This window comes from Trachinotus anak, unplaced genomic scaffold, assembly GCF_046630095.1.
Source record: "Trachinotus anak isolate AG129_WGS33_773 ecotype Australia unplaced genomic scaffold, CSIRO_AGI_Tana_v1 ptg000007l, whole genome shotgun sequence".
Taxonomy (NCBI): Eukaryota; Metazoa; Chordata; class Actinopteri; order Carangiformes; family Carangidae; genus Trachinotus; species Trachinotus anak.
In genome coordinates, this window is record NW_027273858.1 from 16,206,409 (window position 1) to 16,226,093 (window position 19,685).

General features: G+C 40.3%; 3 protein-coding genes across 3 annotated transcripts in view; 1 reads left to right on the forward strand and 2 right to left on the reverse strand.

The window, feature by feature from the left end:
• Positions 1-19,685, forward strand: part of mlh1 (mutL homolog 1, colon cancer, nonpolyposis type 2 (E. coli)) — a 29,081-nt gene that overhangs the window by 1,050 nt on the left and 8,346 nt on the right. The window lies entirely within an intron of this gene.
• On the reverse strand, positions 794-2,798 carry LOC139623101 (androgen-dependent TFPI-regulating protein). The gene is made up of 5 exons (XM_071481023.1): positions 2,301-2,798; positions 2,064-2,189; positions 1,868-1,969; positions 1,662-1,777; positions 794-1,089 (listed from the first exon to the last, which is right to left on the reverse strand). The coding sequence occupies exons 1-5, from the start codon at positions 2,451-2,453 to the stop codon at positions 930-932; spliced, it is 657 nt and encodes a 218-aa protein (XP_071337124.1). The 5' UTR covers positions 2,454-2,798; the 3' UTR covers positions 794-929.
• Positions 4,105-13,760, reverse strand: fam83ha (family with sequence similarity 83 member Ha). The gene is made up of 5 exons (XM_071481004.1): positions 13,366-13,760; positions 11,718-12,169; positions 11,418-11,582; positions 9,774-9,898; positions 4,105-9,577 (listed from the first exon to the last, which is right to left on the reverse strand). Exons 2-5 carry the CDS (start codon positions 12,159-12,161, stop codon positions 5,368-5,370), a joined length of 4,944 nt encoding a protein of 1,647 aa, XP_071337105.1. The 5' UTR covers positions 12,162-12,169; positions 13,366-13,760; the 3' UTR covers positions 4,105-5,367.

Here is a 19,685-nt window from a genome sequence, read left to right on the forward strand (position 1 = left end):
AAACTCATTTGTGCTTAATATGAAAGTGACAATATTGAAGGTGGATCCTGTCTGCTTCATTTATTGACTCACTATAATTTAAAAGCTATGTGGAAGAAAGAGCATCTGTCATGTTATAGTCTGCTTACTCTTTTTAAATATGTAAATATGGCCACAGGAGAATTTGTGGCACTTGCTTTAATAGGCCTGCTTTGATGTTTAAATTGCATTATTCAAGTGTTTTCCAATGTTAAATACCGTTTTGTTGAGCTCTAAAATTGAACTGTAATATTTACATCAGAGCTGTTGTAGGGTGTTGTAGGCAGGTTAAGAACAGAAAATAATCAGCCCCATTAATGTGAGACAGTGCGTCTTCTGCTACTGTGGCTACAATTAACACTAATGGAAGAATGCAACTTAAATGTTAAACTACTGCTTGGCATTTAGCTGAAGCCTAAACTGATGTAACAGCAGCGTAAGTGTAGAAGAATCATATAGCCAGTGAAGTGACTCAGTAATGGGCATTATATATCAATATTTATTATCAGGATTTGCTAACATTAGCCACCATAAGCTACTGGTCATAGCAGACCAACAAAGGCTGTGGAAGGCAAAATGTCTGTGTAATGGATTAAACAATGGTACTTTTTATTGCTCATACGTTCCACCTTTTATCTGGAAGAGGGAGAATGTGTTACTTCTTCTCTCCAAAGTGACATAGTCTTGCTTTAAGGGATCACCACTGCGTTTGACCAATTTCATTCGGCAGGGAGTCTGAGAGTCACTTTGTGTATGCTGTCCTTTTGTTCATGTCCTTACCTAGAATAAAGGAGACAGCAGAGAGAAGGTGAGCGAGAGAGAGAGAGAGAGAGAGAGAGAGAGAGAGAGAGAGATTAGAGGCGAGTTGACTTGAATTCAGTTGTTTGTCTGCAGTGGTTCATTTGTTAATGTCACTTACCCCACACATGGCTGTTGAGCCTGTCTCCCAGCAGATAGAACAGGGTCACCACAGACATGTTAAAAAAGAAGAAGCCCATCAGACCAGCAGTGCTGAAGTGGCCCAGGAGAGGGTACACCCAAATCCCAACTGACAAGTACACCCATAGAACCCTGCAGAACATGTTTGGAGAGAGAGAGAGAGAGAGAGAGAGAGAGAGAGAGTGTGTGTGTGTTTGAGAGAGAGAGAGAAAGAGAGAGAAGAAGAAGAAGAAAAACAATTCTCAGTATCATTGTATCTGTCAGATCATCTTGTACTGGCTTGTCTAAAAGATCTAGTATGTCTTCTGCAAATATTCACTGGTACGGAGTTTCCACCCCTTGGCGCTGATGGTGCTGATTATTTGAACAGGAAAACACTCAGCATAATAAAGAAATCTCATCCTCAACATACTGGAAATTTATTTTTTGGACCGTCAGACACATGATGCTCTATTATGTGTTACATTATGTGAGCCACAACAATTAGAGGTTCAGAGCTTTTACCCTCTGTTTGCCGTGAACTGATATACACTGGACCAATCTAGACTCGCTACACTAAGAATATAGACACACATTTCAGCCAGATTTAGATGAAAAACATTACATCAACAAGGATGTCATTGATTTAAATTTCTGATATTTGAGTTAATTCAATGCCTATTAACATTGTCATGTTGTCATGTATATGTTCAATCATCACTTACCAAAACAAGTAAGCCAAGCCCACAACTCCTAATGCTGCCAGTGCATGTTTAGTCTGTGGGTAGATGTGAGGCTGCACCAGCACTTCTCCAAGTAAAACAGGCAGGACAAATGTGTGCTGAGAAAACAGTGGAGGAATAACTCATTATGTGCAATGGATTATTTAACTTTGTAGACAAGATTCTTTACCTAATTTAAGTTTACAAACCATAGCATGGTTCATCCAGGGAGGGAAGAAGGTGTCAATAGTAGCTGGGTAGACTAACTCTCTGTCATAGGCAAAGATCGTCCAGAAAAGTGCAACAACAAACTAAATGAAATGCAGAGAACAGAGATTGTAATGTGCAGCAAACATGGTAATTTAATGATAGAGTTTGTAGGGTTTTCCAAAATGTGTTTCTCACCATGCCCACAGGGAATGCAAAGACAGAGAAAAGGAGGTCTTTGAATCTGCTCAGAGTAGTCTCTGACTTTTTCCCAGTTTGTAGATCATTCACAGCTGCCAGTCCAAAGAATGACATTTGCAACAACTGAAATATAAACAACATTATTGTTTCCTATGATCCTTTTTCACATCTGCAATAGACATTATTGTATACAAATGTACTATTACTAACAGATAGTAGGGGTAATGTACTCACCAAATTCAAAAATGTAAGGTACTTCCAAGGTCCTCCGTATACAAAGATTCCTGGTGGGAGCTCCTCTCCATCCTTAGCAGCGAGACACTTAACAACAAAAGCATACCAGCTGAATGCTGTGATGTGGTACACTCTCCTCAGGGTTGAAGTCATTCTAACGTAAGCTTATACGGATCCTCAATAAACAACAAAATAAATTAAACACTACTAAATAAAGTGTGTCTTTTCCCTTTAGACTGGAGGTACAGGCAGTACTCAAGGCAGTGAGGGTTCTTTAAAGATTAGTGTAATTCGGTACAAGCTTATCAAGACATTTGCAAGCAGTGGAGGCAAAGCAACACTTTTAAACCCCACAAGAAGTCCACTGTTTCTTATGAGGCAAATGACTCCTTCTTTCATAACCAACACACTGTAGCATGTGACTGGTGACAATTTCAGTCACAGTGAGAGCTTAATCGGTTTCAGTCGGTTTCTGTGTTTTGCAAGAGAAGCCCCACAAAGTAAATCTGTTCCACTAAATAAATCAGGATCACCTCATAAAGACACTAGAACTCATTATGACAAAAAAGACTACGCTAGAGGGTGTGACGCTGGCAAAAGTTTGAGAAGAATAAGAGTTCATATCTGTGTTGGTGAGAAGTGTCCGAAAATACTGGTGTCCTTGAACAACACCCCGTGAGCCTCAGGTATGTTTTTTAGCAGTTGACCTTGACCTTTGACTGTAGTGTGGAGGAGCAAAGATACATAAATTAATTCTTTATTATTCTGTTCAGTCTTCAAAATCTCATGATTATAACTAATCAAACGTGTGAAGGTCAGCAGCCCTGTCTCCCCATCCCACTACCAGTAAACCAGCCTACTCCCAGCTGAAGAAGGAGGTGAGCAGCTCAGTGTTGAATGTCATGTCTATTGGCATAATTGCTTGGGGGTCAAGAATTTATTTTTATTTTTTTATAATTATGAAACAAAGAAAAATGATGCTGTCCTTTTCAATGATAAGAATTGAAACACTTTATTTTTCCGCATAATGATAATTTTATTTTTATTCATATAATTTTATGAAACAAAAACAGTATAGTCTGCATGTAATGCTAATGTTGGCAATGTAGCAAAACTGTAGCAAAATAGCTCCCTTAAGAGAATTTTACCATTAAAATCAATTTAACTGTGTCTTTGGCACATTTCTGATAGTTTTGCATCAAACAGTGAATTTCACTGTTTGCAGAATGTTGCGTGCATGTCTGCACAATACTACATTTTTAGGGTTGGTGTGGTGGTGGGGCCCAGTGTGGTATCCTTTTATGGGGCCCAAAATACCTGGTAGTGCCTCAGCCTCTGATGAACATAAAGATGGTTTTGGGTAGCGGTGACTCTTATTTTTGGCCAGAGGGTGGTGACAGAGGAAAGGACATTGTGGTGAGACACTCATGAGATGTTGGGACTGCTTGTGTAATCTCGGGAATCACTGGTTAAGTCATAATGATATAACCATGACTTGTTTCCCATGATGTAATTAAGATACAAATGAGTCTATAATATGTGGTATAGTGCAAACTATGATACATGACCAAAATCTGTTTATAACATATCTGTGAAATGGAAAAATATTACATGAATTACAAGTTGGTCATGAAGCTGAAGAAGAAAAATGAATGTTCAGCTCTTCACACTGAGGAAGCTAGTTTCTATCCTGTCTTAAATTAAGATGTCATGGTGGTTGAAAAGAACAGAGCCAGAACTGAACCAGTTTGGCGTCTTTAGGAAATGTCCTTTTGCAACATCAGGCACACAGGAGCCAGAGAAAAACATTTTAAAGAAGATTTTATTTACAAATATAAAATATTGCTGTGGACAGGTATCATGAATCCATTATAAGAAGCACAACTCTACCTACTGTTATGTAAAATCTTTGGTGTTTCAGAATTTCTTGTTTTAATGTACAGGTATGGCAAGTCTTTATCTAAAAATTACGCAAATCCTCAATTAAAGGGTTGGTTATAGCAAACTACAAATAACCCTATGTTTATGATATCTTTGGCTTTAAATGTCACAATTAAATTTAAACACTTAAAAAGAAACATGTCTTTGTCTTCACAAATCATCTAAATAAAAATCATTTATTTGACTGTGCATAAATAATCTGGGTTATTTAGGTAATTTGGGTAAACTAACCCTTTAAAACAGCCAGTTTGCAGCTAGTAAAACTGACATGAAACCTCAATGACTCCTATTTAATATTGTTCAATAGGAAAAAGAAACACGAACATTACATACTGTAAGGTGTGCAATGATTTACACTGTAATATCGTAGGTACAGTATATCATGTTTAAGATGGTATCCTGTTTCAGTCTCAGGCTTATTTAGCATTTTTAAATCCAATGCGTAATTCAGATTACAAAGAATCAAAGTTACAATTTATTTACAGAAGAGAACAATAACAGCTTTTTAATGGATATGAATTTACATATACATGTATTCACAAATACATGTATGTGTAATAATCAACATATTTACTTTAACATGATCATGAAATACTATAATACAAACTACAGTTTTACAAAGTCCGACTATTTTAGATTTGTTACACTTGAACATTTTGTCTAAAAAAATGGCTGTCAGTGCTTTGAAAAAAAGACAAGGACAGGCATAACTATAGAAAAATCTGTTGCACACATTGCACTTTACCCATGCAGTCAGTAAAACCATATTTAATCCAGTACGTATTCTCAATCCACACACTTTTCACTGGTAACAACTTGGCGATTCACCCACAGTAAGAAGCCCTTTGTAGAACATAGTACGTGTAACTTGGACAACAGGTTTTTCTTATTTTGTTTTAGTTTCACCCCTTAAAGTTTGTGTCTTTGGTGAGAACATGTGTTGTTCATCATTCAAACTTTTTACTTTCTGTCTACACTTAATGTATACACTGTTTACTCTCTCAACTTTCTTTAAATACCAGTTAAGGTGCCATCTGTGAAAGTAGCAGAAACACAAAATGATTCACCACAGAGGCCAACGAATGTGCATTTAAATAGGGGATGATAACAATTGTGTCGTATGTATTCATACCTCAAACCGACTATAAACTTTCCTATCCTTCCTCATACTCTGGATCCTCTCCAGCAGTTTATCCTTTTCTTGCGATGACTTAGGCTGCCCTCTGCTAAATGTCCGGATCCCTCTTTCTTTCTCCCTTTTGGCATTTTTATCAGCTTCATCTTCTTTCTCATCATCGGTGACAGGAGATTCCTTGGTAGCCTCGTTCCTGCTCTGGCTGTTAGCAGAAATCTGCTCTAGAAGCAGCTTTGTATCGTCTCTGAGGTTGCTGCTTGACAGCACGTTGGCTGTTGATGAGTGATAGCGAGACTGACTTGATTTTGACTGCTTAGACGGTGGTGACAGAGAAGCAACTTCTTCTGATGTGACCTCTGCTGGTTCGGAGCAGATATTTTGCCTTACTTGGTCATTTGTTTTTTCACTTTTGACAGATTCCTGCATAGTGCTTTTATTTACCTTATTTGTGGCCTCAATATCCCCAGTTACTTTCTCACCATGGTCAGGCAATTCAGGCTCTTTACTTACTTCACTCTGATGGTCTACCTTACTATTTTCAGCAGGCACAGGTGACTCTGAAGGTTGGCTTTCAGAAGTCACAGATCCAGGTGTTGGCTCTGACTCTGTTGGGATTTTTGAGGTAGGCTCAGTTGGGCTAGAAGTTTCTGTTGATGGAAGCACTGAAGTTTTGTCCGAGTCTGTTGCAATCTGCTTGGTAAGAGAGGGTGTATCTGTGGGGCTGCACAATGCAGACATGTTGGTTTCTGTTTTTTCTGCCTCAGGGGAAAAAACTGATCCAACTGACTCAGTTAGAGGAGAAGAGCATATTGTTTCAACAGGAGCAGGAGTGAAAGCTCCTGTCAGGTTAAGTTCAGAGGGAGGGGCTGCTTGTATAACTGCATCTTGTGGAGATGCATTTGTTGTGGACTGGGAAGTATTCGAAGTAATGTCTGAATTGATGGGAGAGCATGTTTCTGATGAGGCATGCTCAGTCGGTGGGTGGGGAGTAATTGTCTCAATTTGATCAGGTCTGGAATTAGAACTTTCCACATCAGGTACTTTAGGTAAACCTGACTTGGGTGATGAAGGGCTAAGACTAGGAGGTGTGCCATCAGTGTTGACATCCTTTGATGATCTAACCTCAGATTTCTCTGCAACAGCCTTTAGAACAGAGTCATTTTCTGATGCAGGTACATATTTTTCTGAAGGTGTAGGAGCACTAGATTCCTCAGAATTTGTCTTTGTGGTGGACTGTAATGAGAATGTGTTTGGTTCTGCACAAGCAGCATATGTGTCAGAAGAAATATCAGATTCCAGGTCTGCAGAGACAACTGTTGAAGGGGTCTCAGATGACATCAACTGGGAAACAGGATGTAGATCAGCTTGGGTAGACTCAGTTTCTGTAGATACTGTAGTTGTTTGGGAGGACTCACATGGTGAGGAGCTGACAGATTCTTGTGCTTCTGTTTTATCAGAATTTGGAGACATGCCGGAGGAAGGGGTTGAGCTGGAGTTCTTTTTGGTAACATTAGAAGATAAAGTCTCTCCAGGAGTGGAAAGAGGAGCAGAGCTCAAGTTTGGAGGACTTGGACTGGTCTGTGAACCAGAATCTGAAAGAATGTGATCAGAGAAAGAGATTTTAACTGATGGGTTAGAAGAGCTCAATTCTGGTCCAGTCTGTTGTTCAGGTAGCAGTGCGGGGGAGGAGATGCTGGTTTCTAACTGAACAGATTCAGGATTTGGGGTGTTAGAATTCAATGCAGCAGATGCAGAAGATGGTGGGACCGCCACTGAACTGGGAGTAAGTGCACTGGACTCCTTTGAGGTAGAATTAAGGCTTGGGCTTTCACTTTCATCAGTACCTTGTACAGGAGAAGGAATACATGCAGGGGTAGCATTTGTTGGTGTAGATGGATGACTTGGGCTACTCTCTTTTACAGCAGGTTTCGACAACTTAGGGTCTTCAGTAGGTTTGCTTGGAGGAAATTCTGTTTCTGCAGAAACAGGCAGAGATGTTGCTGGTTGGCTGTTTTCTGTCTTCTCTGTATCAGTTGCAACTCTGGTTTCTTCCTCTTTACAGCTTTGGGAGATACTGGGATCATTTTTGACATGACTGTCATGCTTGTTAGTCTTATCACTATCATCTAAAGAAAGACTGACTGACTTGCATGCTTCTGTAGATACTGTTTTCCTTGCATCATCTTCAGTAGCATTTTTTTGGGATAAACCCACAGACATGGAAGTATTAGGCATCTTTCCCGAGTCTTCTTTTGATTCAGGTTCCTCCTTTTCAACAGTGGTATTGGTGTTAAGATCAGTTGGTGGTTTCAGAGCCTTTTCTTTGCTCTTTTCGGCTTCTGCAGCCTTTTCGGCTTTGCGTTTTGCTGCCAACTCTTTGAAAAACATGAGTCTCTTATCAGGATCATTCATATCTACATTCAGTGGAGTGGTGAGCAGTGGTTTTTGTGGTTGTACAGGTTGATCAGTTTCGGGAGGTTTCAATCTAGGCATTGATGGTGAAGAATTAGCCTGCTCTACACCTGGCTGTTTTAATGACTCCTGTACCTTGAGATTTTCTGAGAGATGCTTTGAATTTTCTTCCTTTGATGGATCTTTAACATCTGCTTTACCGGTATCATCTGGTTTGGATGTTTCTGTGGCTGAATTATCAAAAGTGGCTGACTTTAAGTAACTGCTCCATTCAAAACGTTCTCTTGCAGCAGACCGCCTTTGTCCAAAAACCTGTGTAACAAAGGGTAGTTTGGTCTGTTCTGCCTCGTTTGTGTCTTTTTCCTCATCCTGTTGGCCTGGAGCAGTTTTGGTATCTTGAGGAGCATGCTGCTGCTCAAGAGAGCTGAATATCAGAGAGGACCTTAACCTGGAGCTCCTTGGTACTGCAGCATTGTACTTCCTACGGAATGACTCCTCCCTTCGAAGACCAGTGGTTTTTGGTTCTTTTTGCTCTTTTTGTTCTGCTTCCTCTGTCTTTTCCCCTTCAGCTGTGGACGATGATTCTGAAGGTGTTGGTGTTGTCTTAGTTTCTGCTGCCACTGCAGTAGGTTCATCAGGCAATTTCTTTGGCTGCTCTCGTACAGTGGTTTTGATATAATTCGGTATCTGACTTGCCCTTGGTATTGCAGGAACCTTGAACTCTCTGACATTAGGGATTTTAGGAAATGATACATCTATGCCTGGTGCTGTTTGTTGTATCGGGTGTGAAGGCTCTTCAAAAGGGTCTGGTGGCACCAATGGCAGGCCCTCATCTGCTGGATTATCATGTGCACTGAGGTATGAGTTAATTCTCCAGTTTCTTAGCCCTCGTTTCACTGTAGGATCCTTGTGGTCAGTGTTAGGCTCCTGGAAAAACTTCTTCTGATCAGTTGGATTTGAGGGGGTGGGAGAGGTTTGACAGGCATATGGCTGGCCTAAACTCAGTCTTCTAGGGTGAGATGAACTAAATGGTGAATCTGTAGCAGGTAGTAATTTCTCTGAGCCCTGGTCAAAATCCACATTTCTGGTAGATGATAAGTAATTAAGCACAGGGTCAAAGTTATCAGGTGGTTGCATCTCTTGTGGTAAACAAGGTTCAGAGTATTGATCTCCTGAATGATAGTCTGGGCTCCAGAACTTGTCATAGCCACTGTAATTTGCTTCTGGTCCTGGTCCCGCCCCTGGATAGGGCTGCCCCCAGTGAAACTGTCTTCCCTGGTTCTCAGGTTCTGGCATCCCCTGTTGCAGGTATGGGTAAGAGAATCTACCATGAACACCTTCAGCATAACTGTGACGTTTGAAAGCGGCATTTTCCATCATGGGCATCCTGGAGGGACCCTGGTCAAAAGACGGATCCATGTGAGGTTGCTGGGAGGGAAACCTACTGTAGATATCTGAAGGGCCATGCAGAGATCCCTGCCTTTTAAGTGCCACCATTCTCCAATCCACATCCATATGTTCATCATGGGAATGTCTAACCCTGTCCTCTGGATGACCAGTGTCCAGCGATAGGAATTTCCTGGGATTTCTGTACAATGAAGTTCTTTCACTTGGGTATTGCCTCTTTTGTAAAAGGCTAAAATCTTCTATTTGAGCGATCGGATTTTCAATCATCAGTGGTTGGGACTGAGCAAACAGAATCCTAAACTCTTCATCAAAGGTTGCTACGAGCTGTCCAAGGAAAAGGTGTGCCATGCAGCGGTGGAGCTTCTCAAAAGACCACATGAAGCTGAACAAGAACATAACAATAACTGGGAATTAATAGAAGCAAATGATTCATTGCATACTCATGTCAGTTTTTTTTTTGTTCAAGCAGATGCAAGTTGAACACATTCATGAAAAAATCTCAATATGTGTCTGTCAAATCCTTGTGTGGCATGAAATGTAGAGATATGCCTTTCTATGATGAGTTTAAATGCCCTCACCTGTAGTTTCCACTTAACACAGCCCTGCAGTCTGTCAACAGGAAGCGATCCATCATCTGACCTTTAAAGGATTTCCCTGAGCGGCAGTGATACCTGACACCAGACACTGTTCTCACACGTAAAAACTGCAAGACACACGTCAAATCACCTAAATATGATGAACACTTATCCAGCCCTAGTAGTACATCTTGTGGCATTAGTGTTGTTAATTGCAATCCAAGCTAGGTGGCAGCATTGCATTACCATCGCTACCTTTGAGATCAGAAGATAGAAAATGGCTGCATTTCAAGTTCCCTTTTACGGTAAACTGTAATTTACAGTGATTTCTATCGATAGCAAAATACCTTACTATCTACAGTCACCATATATATCAGGGACAGCACATATTGATGAACTGGAATGTGATGTAAATGGGCCAGATTTCTTAAAATGGCTGCATTTCACCTGAGAATGCACATAAAAACTAATCTAGCAGAAGAAGTTCAACATTACAAAAGACAGCATAGCATAGTGTTACAGGCGTACACAAGAAGCACAAAGCATACACAGTAAAAGCAAACATATACAGCATTAACAGCAAATGACAATCAAGATAAAACAATACACAAGAAAGAAAAACATCATAGGCAATTATGATGTTATAGCATGTAAGATTCAAGGTGCCATTAAATATCTTGTTCACTGTTGTTTGCTCAGTAACTTTGTAATAATAATAGTATGTAACAGATTTCTAATAGTCAAGTTAGTAGGAAGTGCATGCCAGCCATGTGATGTTTGAAAAGAAAAGGCTGATAAGTTTTCTTTATTTGTATTTTGGGGTCACCTCTACCAACAAATGTGGTGTACCAACAGTACTTTGGCTATTCTTCACAAATTCTTTTAACATGGATGGAGTAAGACTGGTAAACAATAGGAGTAGCACTATTCTATATTTATGTTACTGTCAACAAATCCCATGAACAGACCAAAATGTTTCAGAGTACTTTGCTATTTCCCCTTTTCTGTTATTTCCTCTAAAGCACATTCATTCCTGAAAAATGAGTATAGCTTTATGAACAGGCTGAAAATATATATTTTAACATTTAAAACTGAGGGTCATTGTAGGCTTTAGCAAATGTGAATCAAACTACCTATTTGATGCTCCAGTGAATATACAGCAGCAACTCAGCGTACATGAAAACCTCTAAAAAATAAGTTACAATGCCCATGTCCATTATAGTAAAAGTCAGTTTTACTATACTATACAGTGTGGTTCAATAATATGTTTTCGAGAGTTTTTCAAGTTCTATAGCACAGAGGAATAAATCACATTTGGCTTTACATACACAGTCAATTCTTGTTAGTAGTATCAGTTCATTGATGTTTTTCATCTTTTCATGGCATTTGTTGATAATAAGAAAAATACAGAATATCACCAGACTTATCCTTTAAGTATTTGAAAGTGCATCAGCATATCTGTAGTCAAACTCTACTCAAACTATGATGAATATAAAAGTAGTTAGTTAAATGTTACTGCATTCATAACTTTATCAATTTACATGTAAAAGCAGCCATTTCTATTTTGTTTATTGAATTGAGTATTATAATACAGCTTACAGTGCCTGTAGCAAAATGTAATGTTGTTTTAAAGGAATATGTACTCACTTGAATGCTCTGTAGATTGACTCTGCAGTTGGACACCATGTTGATGAAGTGATGTGCATTCTGCTCGTCTAAAAGGATGTAGACGGCAACATTCCTCATGGCAGCATTGAGAATATCCGCAAAAATGTCAACATCAGTAAACATGTCCATCACTACAGCAATGACCTAGGAAGATAAAAGCCACAAACAGAACCAGTTTGAAAACAAAACTGTCAGGACAGCTTGACTTTGGAAATTCAAAATTTGGCATGAAGTGTCTCTTAAAGAATGTAAAAAAAAAAGTGAAACTGAAAAGCCGACCTGCTGAGCATTCTTGATCAGTCGTCGGGCCTGCTCCTTGATACTTGGCATGTCAGGCTCAGGGGGGTTGACCAAAGTGGTGACCTCTGTGGGCCCAATAAAGTGATGTAGCTGAGGCCAGCCAAGGTCCAAACCTGGGACATCCAGGTCAGAGTGAATTGGCCAGTAAGTGTCAGAGGAGCCATCTCCGCCAGTCTCCAGAAAATGTTGTTCAGGGTGGTTGCTCTGCTGAGGGACCTGAACAGAGCTCTGAATATACTGAATCTCAGGTGTGGACAGGAAGTCCACCACATCGGCTTTTTGGAGGAACTTGTAGTACCCTTCCAAGTCCTCCTCAACCAGTGCGTCAATAGCTAAGCGGTACTCTTCCCGGTAGTGAGGAGGGAGGTAGTTGGGGTCCAGGGGGTTATCCCCAGCAGAGGAACACTGAGATCGACGTGCCATAGTGTTGTCTATAGAGGGCGAATGCAAAAGAAGACACTTGACAAATTATTTTCACACCACACAACTGTTTCAACCAGACAGTGCTGAACAATAATTCAAATACAGCTGAAACAGCTTCATCAAAACTTAGTCTGCAACAATATTGATAATCAGTTAGCAATAAAAAATGATTTTCAAGTAACAATATCAAAATGCAGTTAGTTCCAGTTTCTTAAATGTGAATATTTGCTGTTTGTCTTGTGTGGCAGTAAATGGCACATCCGTAGGTTATAGACAGTTCGAGGACTTCACCTTGAGCTCTGGGAACTTGCATTGGAAAAGTTTTTTTTAGATTTTATGGTTTAATATAATCATTTGTTGTAGCCCAACTAACCTTTGTTGTCATTCAGGAGAATTGTATTTTAACATGATTACATCATGTTGTTGTGACTTCACTAAAGTCTAAAGTTCACATATTAATGATTCCAAGTAAAAGTACTAAAACACATGATTGTAGTGTAGTGTTTGTTTGATGTGTTTTGTCACATGTAGTGCATAATAGTGGAACAATGCTGACAGGTTTGAAAATCACTGTGAGTATTTCACGTGGGTTCGAATGCTTTTGAAAACTTGAGACATACATCGATATCAAAAATACTTATATTACAATATTTCATCCAATCATGTTGCCCAGCTCTACAGCTATGTTACCATAGAGGCTGTGATACATAGACATAGGTTCAACTCATCCAGGTCAGATCTGCAAGTTGCTTAAAAGAGATGGCAGAATTATCACAGGGATCCTGAGGTACAATAGTACAGTAGAGGAATCTCACACTGTGGAGGGGGAAGGAATCTGACCACAGGATAGATGATTATGGGTGTGGCTCCTCCCTCTGACCAAAAACCCCAAAGTCTCCATTTGCAAGTTCATATAAAGCAACTTATATGCTGAAAGGAGACACCACAGTCCAAACTAAACACCCCAAAATCCTAAAAACAGAATAAATCACCCCCTGAACAGTTGTTTGTCACCGGTATTTACGTCCTGGGGCTCTGATCCAGAAGTCTGCACTTCTTTGCAGCAAGTCAAAGATGACATGTCAAACTCTTGAAAAAGAGCCAGGTCTGTAGCACAGGTCAGCATATGTTAAACTACATGGGCTAAGCTCCACATCACATTCACATAATACAGTTATGGCCTCACGTTATTCAGAGAGCTTACCCCACGGATATGATCTCGTCAAGCCTCTCGTCGGTTAAACTTTGTCATCGTGTCTTCTTTGCCGTGTTTTGCTCCACAATCGCGTCGTGCCTCCGACCCAGGTGGGACTTGTCGAAAGAGCTGTGTTACATAGTTTTTCCCCGTCACCCAGCTAAACCAGTTTATTGTCATGCTTGAGGCATGTCGGCGAGAATATCTGAGACGGAGCGCTCGGAGGGAAAACTGCAGTCGACAAATCTCGCCCCGCCTCGACTGCAGCTCCACAGTTTGCTCGCTTGAGCTCCTCACAGCCCTGAGTCTGCGTCCATGCTTGTTCCTGCTGTCTGCCCGCCGAGGCTCCGGCTGAGCAGCTGCTGCTGCTGTCAGGGGACTGGACTGCGCACTCAGTCAGGCAGTGGCCCCTGAACCCACCGCCCACATTCACTGATGTTAATGCATTTGTTATGACTCCCTCTTATGTTATTTTTCTTCGTTTCACCTGTCTTTAACGTGTAAGCTAACTTTTATTGTGAAATATCACAGTAAATCAATGCTGTGTCACTCCAATCAATGAAATTGAAGTACACGGGTAGAGACTGTCACACAAAGTGACACTTTCTAATGAGGCTTTATTAATGGTTAACTCATAATTTTCTATCACTAATACTTTACTAATACTAATAATTTAATTTAACACTTTTAGATTGTTTATTAGCCATTAATACACCAATTTGCAAAATTGTATTACCATGTCATGAAAAACCATAAATAAGGCCACTACTGGATTACCTACAAGTCCTGGCACTCTCACCCTGGGGTCACAAACCAACAGGGGACGTGAATGCTCCAAGTTAACTGATTAACTTGAATTAATCAGACTACCAACAACTTTAAGTAGTCTGATTAATTCCAGATTTGTTTGGTCATTATGATATTTATGTCCTCTCTTGTAGAGAGGCCCTGAGTTAAAATCTAAAAAACCTAACATTTCCATTTCCATTGTGCTTACGTGGGGCATATTCCTAGATTCATTTTTAGTTAGTCAAATTGCCACAGAGACATCTGCAGACACAATGATCTGGATGAGCCCGTTGCTAATTTTTGCCTGAAATTAACCCAGCCCTGTTTCTAGACCTTTTGTTAATGGTAATTATTGAACAGTATTTTGAACAAGGGTGGCACCTAATTATACGCATTGAGAAATCGCACCTAATCATAATTAGATCTTGCTGAGGAAGATGAATAGCAACATATAATTACATTTGATTTGTTTAGCTTTTGGTTTTTCATTGTATTCAATATACATCGAGTTACAAGCTACTTTATATTTATATTACTATTGATTTATATTTTGAATGAAGTGTCTGCGTAACAGAACAGCACCTAAAATGGGAATGCTATCAGGGAACAAAGAGTGTAGTGTGTCATTTGTGTGGTATTGAGGCTAAAATGTGCGAATGTAAACCTTGTCACCTTCAAATTTCTTACTATGATGAGAATGTCAAACAACAGAGGGAGTAGAGGATTATTATAAGGACTACTGCCATCCTTTGATGAAGATGTAACGAAGTAGCACAAACTAAACAGTGGAGCATTACAAGGTGACCAGGACAAAGCCTGAGGGAAAAGTTTTTTCTGCTGACCTGGTGCCAGCATTCATTCCTTTGTGTATTTTCATGGTTCATTTACAATTACTTGGCACCATTTACAGTAATAGCCTCAGACTGAAGTGATATTACCTCACCAGAGAGGCTGTAACGACTCTTAACCTTGTGGTTTATAGCTCATGTTTTGTTAAACCCTGAAAGGAGAGAGGTGGAGAGGCTTAGTACGGTCTTTTTCCTTCACGGGTTGCTCCGCACTCAGACCTAAAATAGCCTGGTCAGGATGGAATCTGATGTAACTGGAGTAAAGGAAGTGATGCAATGTAGCTGCTCAAGTGAAGACTTGAAGACAATCCCTTATTGTTCCCTTCAGGCACCACCCAAGACACACAGAGGAGCAATTGAAATAGAAACATCAAAATGATTGTTTACTCAGATCATAGATAGTTGCTACACTACATACCATGAGTGGCATGCACACTTTTAACCCCTGTAGCTCACAGAAGAATGCACATTCGATGTCCTGTCTTTTGTTTTTTTGAATGACAGCTTTGATTATGAAACATGAACTTGGTCAAACACTGAATCAGTGCTGAAACCTTCCCCTTTCATAAAACATCTCCAGGAATGTGCGAGTCAAACATACAGAGAAACTGATATGATTACACAATGTCAAAATGAGCCATGGGTTATTGTTGAAGGGGGACAAACATGCAGTATTCCCTGTGGTAAACAAATACTGTAGAAGACAACAGAGTACATTAGATTCAGGTGATCACTGTGTCTATATGGAGGCCTTGTAAAATAAGTGTGGTTTCCTCAAAGTATTACTAGATACAATCTTTGCCTAATATACTCTGATATCTTTGTGGTCAGATTTATGACATTTTACTTTACACGGCTCTTCCATATTATACTGTGATAAAGAATATGATCCTGTTGAATAATCAACATCTTACACACCAGTGAAGCTGTGATAGATGCAACCTAGGAGGCTTGGGCTTCATTGACAAATCCAGTGTGCCATGTGTCAGACCCCCACGATGAAGCCCCCATGTGTGTGGAAAGAAGTCCGTAGATAACATGGTTGATAAAATATTAAATAATCAGTAGTTGGATGTAGCTGGTTGCGTGGATGAAATCTTTAAACTCTGTATTATTTAAACTCAAATTTTGAAAACAGAATATGTTAACTGTGAATTCAAAAGTAATAGCTGATCACAAAATGCCTTCATGATTAACTCAAAAGTATAACTTCAATTGTAGGGTGGGGTTGGACAAGTGGTAGCAGGCATTTTTTTTGGGGGGGGGGGGAATTCACGTGCCTCTGCCTGGGAAACAGCTCTAACTCTACAATGTTCATACCTCTCCACCTGAACCTTTTCTGTTGTCATAGCAAATTACTGTTCTTCTGTTGCTCATTTTAACTGTAGTGGTCCTCAAGGCTCTATCCTCTGCTATTTTCAGCATGCCTCCTCTCAGTTTGATCATTCAGAACCGTAGTATCTCCCTCATCTCTTATAGTTATAGTAGTTATGTGTCCTGTTTCAAACCACCAACGCCAGCAGCCTTGATAATCTGTTTGCCTGCCTGAGTGATATTGGCTGTCCCAAAACTTTTTAAAATTCAATAATGATTAGTCTGAGGTCGTAATTGTTGATCCCACAAATCAACAATTCCTTGAATTGAATCTAAGTCATCAGCCAGAAATCTTGGGAGTTATTTTTGATGCAGATCTCTTTTTTGATGCTTAAGAGAAAATCACTTAAGCTTTTTTCAACACAAAAAAAAATCCAAAGTCAGATAATTCCCATCTCCTTCTAATTTGCATCTCCTACAAGGTCATACATGTGTTTATTTTGTCCTGTCTTGACTATTGTATTTCACTTAATGCATCATTAGTCAGAGCTCCCCTCACCGACCTCAACTGGGACAAAATGCTGCTGCATGGATGTTAACCCCCACAGAGTGATACGGACACATCACCTCAGTACTGCCGACTTACATTGGCTGTCATTCTGCATTGGTTTTAAAATTTTACATATCACATTTAAAGCAAAAAATCACCTTCCTCCAAAGCACATCAAGAACCAATCAACATCAACCACCTATGTGCTGGCGCATTCACTCAGACCAGTGGATGGAGCTCTGCTGGGTATTTCTACAGTAGGTCTCAGCTAGTGACCAAGGGTGACCGGCTCCTTTGCTGTTAGAGCCCCCAAACTGTGGGACAGTCTACCTATCGTGATCAGAAAGGCAACATCTTTTGTGTCTTTTAAAACTCTTTTTAAAACACTCTTTTATCAGAAAGCTTCTATGATATGTTTTTGTATTTTACTTTCCCACGGGGAATTTAAATTTTTGTTTTACTTAATTCCATTCCCCTCTGTTTGTTTGCTCTTCTTTTGTTTTTGTAATTGTTGTTTTTAATTCCCCTTTTCTTTCTGTTAAGCACTAATTTTGTTAAGAGAAATGTTGGAAAAAAAGAAGGTTTGGTTAACAGATCTACTCAACAGGTGCTGTTAAAATACTTTGACTCTGCAGTGACTTCAGCGAGGAAAGTACGTGTTCATCTATTGTTTCTAACCTGTGTCAGGGCTTTTGTGGTGTTGATAAGGAGAGAGTAGGAAGATGAGGAAACAAAGGAAAAAGGAAGTGCAGCAGCTGTAGAATCCATTTCTGGATGTGTTATTTGACACAGAGGCAGAGGAAGTCTCAGCGGTTCTCAAGGAGGTGAGATCAGGCTTACCTACAGAGATGATGAAAGTGGAATTAAGAGGATGACGAATTAGCTCACTTACAATAGAGCATGTCATTACACTTGGACTGGACGAATGACTGTCTTGACACATAGCCCATAAATTCAAAATCTACCTGTGGTTCAGCTGAGATTATGAAATTCTTGGATATAATTTAAAATCTAGACCGGAGCGCCTATAATTTCATTTGGGACTTATTTCACATTTGATATTTTTTTACATTTAGATTGAGCGTGAGACTGCTCTTATCATTCGAGGAAAGACAGGCTCCTCTATATTTGTCACTTGGAGAGGCCATGACAAATTCCACAGATGATTGTATTCCCACCATGTTGTGTGTCTCTAAGAGATACGGTACACCTTTCAGGCCCCTTGTCGCTGGACTTGATGGCAGCGATCACTCTGCAGTTTTGTCAGAGGAGGCTGGGGGTGTTCAGCCAGAGCTTGTCACCTCACTGGTGGAGAAAGGAGCAGGCATAAACACACAGGTGAGACAAAACCACAGCAGTAAAAACAACAGGCTCTTGTCAGCGTGGAATGTAAAGACACAAAGCAGCATGAAGATGTGAAATGGTCCCAGGTTGTGTCTAAGGTGAATTTGGACGGACACCTCTGCTTCAATCTGTATTTGCAGGCCGTGTTGGGGCGGTGCACACTTTACTGCAAACTAGATGCTGACCTCAGTTCACACAGTGAGTGTACTACCCAGCAGCAGGTGTGCATTTGTATCTGCTTTGACTGCCATTTTGCTTGTTGACGGTGTTTGTGTATTTATGAATAGTGTATTTGTTCTGTGTATCTGGGGATTATTACAGGACTCTATTTTTTTCTGTTTTTGAATCTTTCTGTTCTATGCACAAGCAAGTATACGTGCAAGTTTGTATGCACATGCAAGTGTGTGAGCAATAAGATTAGCTTGTATGCTTGTGTGTGCCTGTCATCACAGGTGGCAGATTGCAGGTCCCAACAAGGTGTGGCAGTTCTTTGACACAGTCGTAATCTAAGTTTCAGCGACTCCCACATTAGAATGAAAATTTGTGAGGAAAGCTGTACAAAAAGCAGAATGGTGCTGTTAGTGACCTGAGAGACACACAACCAGTTCTGGCCCCACCCAGACTCTTGTTGGTCAAAGCATTCCATGAGACAATGTTTACAGTTTCATCCTTTCAAAGAGTAAATTTACACAGACTAGATGGAGAATAACTGTCCACAATTACGTCGTGACTGCTGCCCGACAGGAGAAACGATGAAAAACAGGTAACAGCAACCGTGATTTACATTTTGCAGCGTTGTCATGCTTACATCAACTTGCCTCATTAGTTTCCAGTTCTATTGTACTGTATCCTGTTGCACATCCTGCAGCTGCGGCACATACTGGAACGTCCTGCATTGAGTCAGGGACACATGTCTCAGGACAGACATCGTATCGAGCCAATATATCTTCGATGCAAAGACAAAACAATGGCCGTTGTTTCCCCTCAGCCTAAAGGGAGCAGTGGAGCAACTTAAACAGGCTCCATCACAACAAAGTGGGTTAGCAAACATAAGGATAACATAATCAATATAAGGAAAAAAAGGTGCTTGACATTACAGTGATGTCACTGCACTCTTTCTGGGTGAACCCTGTGGCTCAGCTGCAAAAGGAGCCTACACATACAGTACCTGCCACATGCTTGTCAGTGCCAAGATGACTTCTTTTCATACTTCCAGTAAACTTTCAGGTTGTACCATTGACTTTTGTGGTTTGTGTTTGCTTCTGCCTGTGGTTAGTTTGTTCGTGCCACTGAGGACACATTGGCAAAGACTCAAAGAGCAGCACTACAAGCTGCTGAACTACTAAACCCTGCCGAGTGAGCTCTCGGGGCAGTCAGGTGAAGAAGCCTTTATAAAATGCAATATGGATTATGCAGAAACACCCAGTTTTCTAAGATTTCCTTGTTCAGATGCTGTACTGGAATGTGGCGAGATTGAAGAGATC